Source organism: Pelecanus crispus, chromosome 2 (genome assembly GCF_030463565.1).
Source record: "Pelecanus crispus isolate bPelCri1 chromosome 2, bPelCri1.pri, whole genome shotgun sequence".
In the NCBI taxonomy this organism is placed as follows: domain Eukaryota; kingdom Metazoa; phylum Chordata; class Aves; order Pelecaniformes; family Pelecanidae; genus Pelecanus; species Pelecanus crispus.
In genome coordinates, this window is record NC_134644.1 from 147604516 (window position 1) to 147615466 (window position 10951).

The 10951-nt window shown below is 41.6% G+C and overlaps 1 protein-coding gene across 2 annotated transcripts in view; it reads right to left on the minus strand.

The window, feature by feature from the left end:
- The window catches only part of RUNX1T1 (RUNX1 partner transcriptional co-repressor 1), a 105296-nt gene that overhangs the window by 27097 nt on the left and 67248 nt on the right, over positions 1 to 10951 (minus strand). For both annotated transcript variants that reach the window (XM_075728236.1, XM_075728235.1), the window contains exons 5-6: positions 8192 to 8373; positions 60 to 310 (exon numbers count right to left, since the gene is read on the minus strand). In XM_075728236.1, coding sequence (XP_075584351.1) covers positions 60 to 310; positions 8192 to 8373 — 433 coding nt within the window. The remainder of the gene's footprint in view (positions 1 to 59; positions 311 to 8191; positions 8374 to 10951) is intronic.

The window sequence follows — 10951 nt, forward strand, 5'->3', positions numbered from 1 at the left end:
AATTACAAGGAAAAGAGAAACCTAAGAAAAAAACAATGCAGAAAATCAACATGCCTTACCCATAGGTCTGTTTCTGTCCCTGAGGTCCCTGTGGTTGGGGTGTCTGTATGAGTCCCTGTAGTGATGGGCAATGGCCATATCATCCAAACGATAATGCTGAGGTGGAGGTGGGGTGGGATGAGGCAGACCATTGGGCTGATAAGATAAGCCATTATTTGGACTGTACCGCTGGCCTGGGCTAATAGTGCAGGGCCGCTTGCTTGGATGCTCTGAGTGCAAAGGCTCTCTGTCAAAGCCATTTTCTTTGGTTCTGAAAAACAAAGGGAAGAAACTTTAACTCACTTAGCAAGCAAAGCTGCTCAGGAACACACACCCCCACCTACATGTGCAGCTTCAGGAACTAAAGCTTGTTCTTTCACTTTGCTCCAAGTGTGTGGCGTTGCAGAACATTTCATAACACTGCTTATTCAAAATGTACAAAGGACACATTCACCTTGCCTAACTATCCCTGTAACTTGAGAAAGACTAGCAGGGCAAGCCTTCCAATGGAGCGGCTTGAAGAGTTGGGCTGGAGAGCGAGCAGCCTTCGCTGCAATCACCAGCTGATGGGATGGATACACACGTAATTGCAGAGCCGAAACCGTCAACTGATACGTGAAGCTGGAGGCAGAGAAATCCCTGCTTTCAGTAGTGCTTTAGCGTATAGTGATTAGGGGAAATCCGCAGTTGAAGAAATGTGGGGTTTTTTCAAGAGGATAGCATACAGTCTTAAGGTAGTGTGTGTCAGTGTGCTGAAGCTCCGCTATATGTAATTCCATGACGAGCTCCCATCAAGATCAGTGTCACACTGAGACTTTGGGCAAGAATGACTCTAGATAATAAGAAATGCTTCCTTCAGAGATTTTTGTACCATCTGAGCCATTTCAGTCAAAGGTGCTGTGCCTGTCATTAATTTTGCAGGAAGATGTGGTTAGACTCAAGACCTCAATGACGTTCAAGATTTCCCACTCCGTTACTCTTAGACATGGGTTTTATGCTCAGGCAACTTTGAAGAGTTATCGGGGAGAAGGGCAGTTTTTTACATTACAGATATTCATTAATTCAATTAATAATCAGCTATTTCCAAAGACGTCTCTATTTTGAACCTCTGCCTGAGAACCTGGAACTCACACTGAACTCATCTTCCATGCAAATAAAAAAAGGCAGGCTAGAGTTACTTCAACAGGTTCACAACTCCTTTTAGGGAAGCTTAATTTCACTGAAGTGCAGGGGTTTTTTACCACTGAAATAAACAAAACCTACAAAATATTAAATCTGAACAGCAAGGTTATTAGATATAAGTATTGCAAGCTGCTGAGGCTGCATCCCTCCCTCCAAAAACTTTTACTAAACAGCTGATATATTCCAGCCTTGTTTAAAGAGAACTTTCTCCTCCGTGATTTACGGATGGCATAATATATCTTCCCAGTAATAACACAATTTTTGGTCACTTTGACAGGAAGGTAAATTTGATTTAATTTTCTTGTTTGACCGCTGTTAAAACCAACGGCCCTTCAACAAACCCTCCCCCATAAACCAACCAACCTCGAGGGACTGTCAGTGGAGAAACACTTAATGTATTAATTGTTGCCCCTCAATAGGTTCTCCTTTAATGTCAATGAGAGGAGGGATGAAACCAAATCTTGACCAATATTCACTGGGAGAGAGGATCAAAGTAAGATCTTGCAATTACCAGCAGAAAATGAAAAGATGGGTTGCACTGTTTTCAGAAGGAGTAAAGAGATTTTCCAAGGACCTCACCACAATCACTAATGCCAGAGAAGCTGTAGATATATATATATATTTTGTTACACCTTAGCTTGGCAAAGAGGGGAGAAAGCAGGACAGCTGTTCTAATTTCGGGCAGAGATATGAAAGACACACTTTGTTAAAGTGGAGTATGTACCTTAGTCCAAAGCAAACGCAGATGACTGTGAAAACTCCTAATCAGGAGAACCTGAGGACCATCATATACTCTTAATGAGTTTTGGCACGATGGAACTGCTTGCAATAACTGCCAATGGGTAGTGATGTTTTTGACAGCTCTCCAAAACAAGTTTTGCATTTTGTTGCTGGTATGTGTTTTCTTTGCATGTATCTACTCAGACTCAATGTCCAGGTCTTTCAATCGTAAAAATACTATGCAAGCAAAAAATGGACTTTCCTGTATGTATAAGCCAAGCTATTCGTTTGCCAAAGTTCTTTAGTGTTACAGTTAGAATGATCCCTGACTATGATGGGGGGGGAAAAATCAGAAACCGTAAATAATTACATAATTTCACTGACTTTTTTTCATCACTTGGTCTAGGAAAAGCAAACCAGAAAACTGTGACAAGTAGGAATCCAGTTTTCCTTTTCTGCACTACAATTAGATGTTAAAATCATGTACTTTCATACAAATGTACATATTTGCACCTTACTGTACAGGTACTTCTGTGGGTTTTTAGCAATGCTTTGTACTTAATTACCTTAACTGGAATGCACTGTATTAGCTTGGACAACATACCAGCATATCCATTTTCTTCTCGAACCCTGAGTTCAACTAACACAGAAATTAACATTACCATTGAAAACACATTCACTGAAATTAAACTCCTGTTTTTGCTATTATGCTGGGTAACAGCTGTCAGGTCTTTTCTGGGTGTTAAAACCTTGATTCTACAATTTGTTTTTATATTTTCTGCACTGACCAAATAAACTACTTAGCAGAATACCAGAATGAGACTGTACATAAACTCATCTTGTGTTTCTGACCATATGAAGTATATAAAAAGGTAAGAACTGCCAAAGTCTCATCAGAACAGGAACCACTAGCAAATTTACTATATCTGAATATACTGAATATAGTGAAAAAAGACAAAGTACTGAAGAGTGCCATAACTCAGATGCCCTGAACTCAATCTACTATTCTGCTTCTGATCTCAGTCCTACTCGTTCTTCCAGGTCTCACCCCCTTGGGACAGCAGCATTTCCCCAGGTGCCTGAGGAACCACTCCTGTTTCACAGTAATTGGCAGACCCATGTGAGTTCCAAATCCAAAACTGCCAAAATTTTCATCTGATTTCATCTGATTTTGCAATGCAACAACAAGCTGTAGAGAGGAAATAACAGTGAATGTGTAGGAAGCCTAACTGACACGTTTTCTTGTTTTTCTTTTTCTTGCTCCTGATGGTCACATTTTCCTTGACGTGCACATAAATCGACACTGTTGTTTGGAAAACTGGCAATATGAGAAAGATGGGGTCCTTCAGCTATAAACATGCAAGGGGTCATTTTACTAAGAGCCATGATTTACTCAGATTAAAGATAGCAGAATAGATACTAGTCATTAGTCTGTACCCACTTAACAGACTCCATATTGTTTGTAAATTATCATTTCAGTTTTAAATTATTGCAATTTATGGATAATTTCCTGGGTAGGAAATCTGACCATGCAAAACTGCCTTGGCTGGAAAATTAAGTTTCACCTGATCAAGAGTATTACACCAATTTCACTGAACACTGAAGTCAGCTTGCAAGAAGGAGGCAAAGCTGTTCATCTGCTATTTGTGCAAGATGCTTTGATTAAAATTGGACTTCCACCAATAAAGTCTTGATGACCAAAGAAGTGATAAAGCTTTGCTGGAATAAAATACTTACTTTGTTTATAATACTGTGTTACAGAAAAGATTAATATTGCCTTGCTAACCGTTCATATTAAGAAATTTCTTTTAAAATTCCTCATAATTACATATAGCTTACAAGGAGCATAGCTGTAAGAGCTGTGAGCATCCTTTACCTTATTGAGAGGTGGAGGAGCTTCTTCAAATAAGATTTACCTAACAGAATTATCAAAGTCAGTCTCGGTGCCCAGGTACCTTTGACATGAATTCCTTGTCAGGGGTGCCAAGTGTAGAGCAAGCACAGCAGCACTTCCTAAAGTCACAAAACAATCATGGCCACTTTTGTTTTCTTCTCATTCAAAATTAGAGCTATCCTAACAGATTTTTTTGCTATCCTATATCCACTTTGCAGGCAGCTGTCATAAATGTAGTGACTATATGACATGCTTATGTGCCATACAGCCCTTCCCAGCAAGCTCAAAGGATGACTAATTAGCAAAAAGTCTTTTGTGGTTAAGGCATTTAAAATCATGTTATTTATAATTAAGCATTCATTCACCAAAATAAAAACTCATATTGGTCCAAGTTCCTTTGCTTTACTACAGTAGAATGTAAACTCCAAAAGTTGTAAACAAAATATAGTGAACACTTTGTTCATGATATGTCATGAACAAATTACCAAAATGTGTTGTCTCCTCAGGTGTCAGTTTTTCTCTCTTGCAGTGACTGATGGTTCCCAGTGTTATTACAGAAACAGATTGATCTTTTTAATGAGCTAGTTTAATAGACTCCAAAATCTCACCGTGGCTGCTCATCCGTGTCAGACCATATGCACCAAGAAAACATTCAGTAAAACACAAAGCTTTGCTGTCAGATTGCTCTATAAAACCTCACATACAGTAGATTTGGATACGCAGATAAATAACCAGAATTGGAAAATGCATGTGCAAAAAAGGTTCTGAAATTATAAGCAGAAAAATTTACTGTATGTGGATTTTCTTTAACAAAAAATCATGAGGTGGATGCGGTTGTGTGCAACACACACATTCCACTTCCTTTGCCTAATACCTTACTGTATTTTACCTCTATTGGAATCAATGGTGTGCAGTCACCCATGCCCAGAAGAAAAATGTAAATATGGAAGAATGTGTGTATATATATTTCTAATATATATGTGTATGTATATACACACATGCATCTATATATGAGGGAGAGATATATATTACATACACATTATATGCAATGTCTCTCTCTCTATATATATATATCACATCACTTGGGAAGCGAAAAAGATACCACAATTTACTTTATTGAGAGACATATCTCCAAACAAAATTATTCCAACTGCATTTAGATCCTCTGGAAAGATGTTGCCTTTAGTCATTTTTGTCCATATTCTAGCAACAGTCACAGCAGATGCTCCCCTTAAAGGATGCCTCATACTGTCCACTGTATTTTTATATTTGAAAACTACTTAGATACCTAAACAAAAGGTGTATATATATTTCCAGATGTTTCCTCCTGCTCCCCTGTAAACAATTAAAATAATTAATAGTGTAATATTAGAGTATAAAGCCAGACAAGTATTTGGTTTCAATACTCACCCAGTCTAGGTATGCTCTAACTCTGAGGACAGTTTTTTTGTGGTTGATTTACTTACATTATCCAAATTAAAAGGTATGCAAACTCCCATTCAGTAAATTTAAGAATCTTGCCACCAGGATCCTGTTCGTTTTACTAAATCTGTAGTACAAATGTTCTTCGATGCACGAGCAAACTCCACAGAACTTGGTTCAGCCAAAACTGCCGTATTGGGTTTATTTTTTTCTGTATAGCTTTAATCATAGTCAACAGAGTAGGTGTGACTAACCAGTGACACGGTGGTTTGATACTGCAAAAAACCAACTTATTAAAAAATAAGCTCAAGCCACCATTCCAATGGGTGAGCTGGGCAGTCCCTTTCCAGGTCTTTCATGACAGCAAAGAATCTCAGGGTCAAAAAAGAAAGGATGGGTTTTTCTGAAACACCATTTCCCCAGAACTAAGGAGCCTAATTTCAAGCAGCAGTCGACAGAAGTTGCCGGTCGATAGCTTTGGCACCTCGGAGCATGCAGGCCAGTGGGACACTCCGCATTACAGCCCCTCCCTGGACCCTGGGAATTCAAACGCAGGGTCTTACCCACACCACTGGAAGTTAAATGGTCTACCCCTCACCCCAAAAGCTGCATCACTACCTGGAGAGGAACTGCAGGCTCCCCAGGCTGGACAGAGCCTACGAGAGACTTCAGTTGTGAAGGCAAAGGCACTTGCTTGCGAGCAGAGACTTCCGAGTTTCAAGAGCACCTGTGTATTTTAACTAAAAAGGAACACTGAGAACAAAATCCATAAACCAGACTTAAATCCCTCTAGGTCTAGGCCTCAGTTTTAATTAAAAGAAGGCAGCTGACTTTAAAATCCAATACTTTTCTGATCTGCCAGTCCCCTTACGGGCTACTCCTATGTCCTTTTTGCTATAAGACTAACACAGGGCCTTTTAATCTCCAAGTTGTTGTACCCATCTTCACCTGCACCACCCATCCCCTCCCATGCAACCAGGACTGAAGGGTACCATAGGTGAGACTGTACTTATTACAAAATAACTGAAATTCAACACTGTCAAACTGGGTCTCAAAGCGGGGGGAGATTTATTCTGGAATGCTAAGGAAGAAAAACAAAGCAAATATCTTATTGCCTACTTTTCCTTTGTGGCCTTATGGGAGAAACAAGTAATACTGCTCTCTATTAACAGGAAAAAAAAGGTAAGCTGGGGCTGTCAGGAAAGCATGTCCCTCTTCTCCTCTGCATTCTCTGTCAAGCAAGACCTCGCGGGCTTAGGAGATAATTTAATGTGTGTCTATCTATTTGTAGGAAAAACACCGTGCCTGCTACTGACACTGGACTACAGCATGCTGATATTTAAGTTATTCACAAGATGCACAAGATTTTAAGAGGCCTTTTTAATAGGCGTTTTGGTACACCACTCTGCAAAGACTGAGGATGTGCAGCAGAACTGCCCCAGGGAACCAAATTTCAGCTTTGGAATGTTATCTCTTCGCACAGAGTAAGAGACCACATGGAAAATGTCTGAAAATTAATCATCTTTCTTGGATGCAGTTAGCAGGTTTGTGTTAACATCAATGGATGTTTCAGCCTGGTCTAGTTGTCAGGAAAAAAATGGTGAGAAGAGGGTATATGGAAAAGTGCTTCTCTGCAGGTATCTTTATTTTCTTGCTGGTTCATAAGGATCTTCCTGAAACACAATCTAAAGCAAAATACCTTCACATTTTTGTCTATCCGATGGCTACGTTACTTTAATTTTTACTGCTCACTTCTGGCTCTGAGTAGCTTAAAGTTTTACTATGCAGACATTTTCAAGATCTTACATCTACATCACTAATATCTCACTTTCACAATATATTTAAATATTTGGTGTCGAATTTTTGCCTACCAGCCTCAGGAACTTTCAGACTTTTTTTTCTCCATAGGCTCTGTGCTACCATGGCCCGTCCCTACACAAAAATGTCACTTGTACAAACTTGCAAGCTTTTTGGCTTTGCAAATGTTCACCTTTTTCATTTAAAAGATAACTAGGACACTTGCAGTGCCTTGTGCATGCACGTAGTGGCATTTGGCAGAACAGCATTATAGAAGTTTTCCGTACTATAAATCCATGGCAAACAAAACTAAGAAAAATCCAATATTTGGGCCCCCTAAAGGTAACATTTATATGCTAGCCAAATTTCTAACACTATCACGGGAAGACAGTTAAATAACCACAAGAGTCATTTTCTTGTAACACTAAACAAAGAACTTTATTCAAATAAGAAAAAGAGAAAATTGTTCCATATCCCTAAAGCTACTGTACTTTGCACATGCACGCTTGCTTGCCCTGTTTCTGCATGCACTCTTTCTCAGCTCAACAAAAAACAGATTTCAGTGAACATTTCTCCTGTTTGGAAGAAATATCCTTATGGATATGGAAACACGGCACAGCAGAAAGAGTCAAAGCCCTGACTGCACTCTGGAGCTTGCCTTGTACTTCCCAATATGAGTGCCTAGCCACTTTCCCCATATTTATTGTTTAATCCAACAAAACCTCAAATACAAAGGACTAGCATATGGAGCTGGAGTGATCTGCTGCTCATCACTTTATGCTGCAGAGAAATACTATGCACTAAATAGTCAGTATGGCACTGGCCAGCCAGTATTATTTCTATGTAGAGATGACCATGGCGTGTCCTCAGGCTGCTTGAGTCAATGTATGCACACATACTTTTCATATATAAATATATGTATGTGCGTGTGTGTGTACATACACACAGTCACATGCATACACAAAGGTAATTTGGCTGTTGCACAGCTGTAACGAGGGCAGGACCTGCATCCAGGGAACATTATCCCAGTTCCCCCCAGGCACCCACGCACACGCTCCCCGCCGCGCTAGCAGAGCTCGGCATGTTCGACCCACAGGACATTTCTGAGCGGGGCGGGAAAGGCGCGGCGCTGCTCACCTGTCTGGAGTTCGCCTCTTCCCGTTTTCGTTCACATCGAGAAGCAGCTCTGAGGAGTCAACAGGTGAGGTGGTGCTGGCATCCAGAAGCAGCTGTTCGTGCTGGGCGAGGTACTGGGCTGGGTTCTGCTTGGCTAGCCTTGCACAGTGCAGCAGCTCCCGCTGCAGCAGGGGCAGATTGGCCTGCAAGAGCGTTGCACACATTAAGAGGGCGGCTTGCAGGCAGTTACAACAGAGATGAAGCAGAAAAAGCAGAAATCAAAGGAAAGCCTGCTCTGGGATGAACCTGTTGCAAGCATCCTCAATTAGGTTTGTTGCGATTAGCTGCCTGAAAGCAGGCAGCCTCCTTACACGGTCAGGTCATGGCTGTGGTACGGCATAGCATGGAAGGATGGGAGTTTACTTACGAAAAGAGAAAATAAAACTGCAAATGCTGTGACAAAACTTAGGTCTGAGCTCCACATCTTTAAAAGGAGAAAAAGCACTGCCCTGGCTGACTTCATCTCCTTTCTTACTGTCCAAAACCTGAGTTCTTATGGAGCAGCAGTTTTCAACAAGTGACAAACCTTCTTCAACATTTGTTTCCCATTCAGACTCCAGTTAGTACTTAGAAATCATTTGAAACCATAGGATCCACAGTTCTATTAAGTTGCCTCTGTCACCACGCCTCAAGGGCCTTGGGGAGAACAGGATTGCCCTCAGCTTTCCCATTACAGTTCCAGTTCCATATTAAGACAAAGGTCACAACAAAATCTCATGTTCCAGAGCTTCAGTTAATCACCCAGAGGCCTACGACCCTCCTCCTAGCCAGATGTACCTCGAAGTATTTTTAACCTTCCTCTCACAGCCCCAGTGGGACTTGGGTCATGGGCTGGAGAGTAGGAGGACTCAGACACAGAGAATTGAAAATGCTCGTTGAACCCTGGGTGGCACATTTTGCCCATCTACTGGGGTCATACTTAGTCATACTTCCTGCCAGATTTGGGACTAAGGGTGGAAGTATATGACTTTCCCATTGGAGGAGATAGTTACACATCCCGGGAAACTTCTTCCTTTCTCTGCAGCATATGCAAACATCGATACTACGATAGTCCGGTCACTTCTTACCTACTTTCTTGTACCATAAGGTGATGTGCCCTGAACTCTCTTGTTCCATGCCTAGTGCACAACGATTTGTTGCCTGCAGATTTTCAAGTATTGGATTATATTTCATGACCTTTATTAACTGGACATAAGACAAAGAACTCTAATGGTCCCCTCCTCTGCTTTGAAATAACCTCTGGGAGACTGGGGGGTGGGGGGGAGTGGGGGGTGTCCCTTTTTTTTTTTTTAAATATAAGTCACAAAGGTTCTGAAACTAACGTGCAGGGAACAAAGCAAAAAAAGCAGATGTTCTGGAAAGTTCTGAGTACAGGATCCTGGCCAATTACTTTGCTAGCATTATAACAATGACAAATGCTCCAGCACCTGTTGCTGTACCATAAGAGCAGATCCACTGTGCAACAAAAAAACGCCAGAATAGGGTTAGTACGTATGAAGCTTTTCAACAGCGAAAAAACCCCCAGCAATTGCTATCACTTTTTCATCTTATGATGGGAAGACAGCCGACTGTGGAACATGAAGTCTTTTCAGACCTCCACAGAACACAAATATTTTGTGAGAGTACCAAAGAAATATCTTCAACATAACAATTGGTTTATTGGAAGAAAAAATATCAGGGCCTGTCTATGGCTAGGTCAAGTGTACAGACTGCTTCTGGTCACCATGGCCCCGATACACAAGAAGACCTACTTTTTGGGAAACTGGATGCAGAATAAAGCACCAACATTCTCCCTGCTGTGAGCGGAGAGAGAGATCAGGCTCCTAAGGCAGCTCAAGTGTACTCATACAGACTCTGAAAACAAAATGGCCTTGGACACAAGGCTTATGCAGAGTTTCAGCTCTGACAGTAGAGGCAGTTCTGTCAATGTGCAGTAGCACGTTTTTCCCAGCATTGCTGCTGGTGCCTGCAGACAGACTTCTACACCTCTGCATGTGAGAGATACAAACCAAGTCTCAACCAGAAGCCAGATATATATGTTAGAAAAACACTGAATGCAAACAAATGTGATATTACTGGCTTACGGTCCCCTGAAATGTTGTACTTCAGTGTCTGGAATACGCTCCTACTGTTGTTTTGAATTGGACCTTATATCCGTCAAGATTTAGGTGGGGTCTTAGCCTCCTCCATCAGTTTTATAAACACAGACAGGAAAAGGAGAACGTGTTTTTTACCCAGCTGTCAGACCTGTTTTCCACTTTGAAATTAACTGTTCTAACCAGAAAAGAAAACATTATCTCAGCAGCTCTGCAGAGAAGGACCTGGGAGTCCTGGTGGACAACAAGCTAACCATGAGCCAGCAGTGTGCCCATGCAGCCAAGAAGGCCACTGGTATCCTGGGGTGCATTAGGAAGAGAGTGGCCAGCAGGTCGAGGGGGGTTATCCTCCCCCTCTACTCTGCCCTGGTGAGGCCACATCTGGAGTACTCGGTCCAGTTCTGGGCTCCCCAGTTGAAGAAAGACAAGGAACTGCTGAAGAGAGCCCAGTGGAGGGCTACGAGGATGATTAAGGGACTGGAACATCTCTCTCTGATGAGGAAAGGCTGAGAGAGCTGGGTCTGTTTAGCCTGGAGGAGACTTGAGAGGGGATCTTATCAATGCTTACAAATATCTTAAGGGCAGGTGTCAGGAGGATGGGGCCAGACTCTTTTCAGTGGTACCC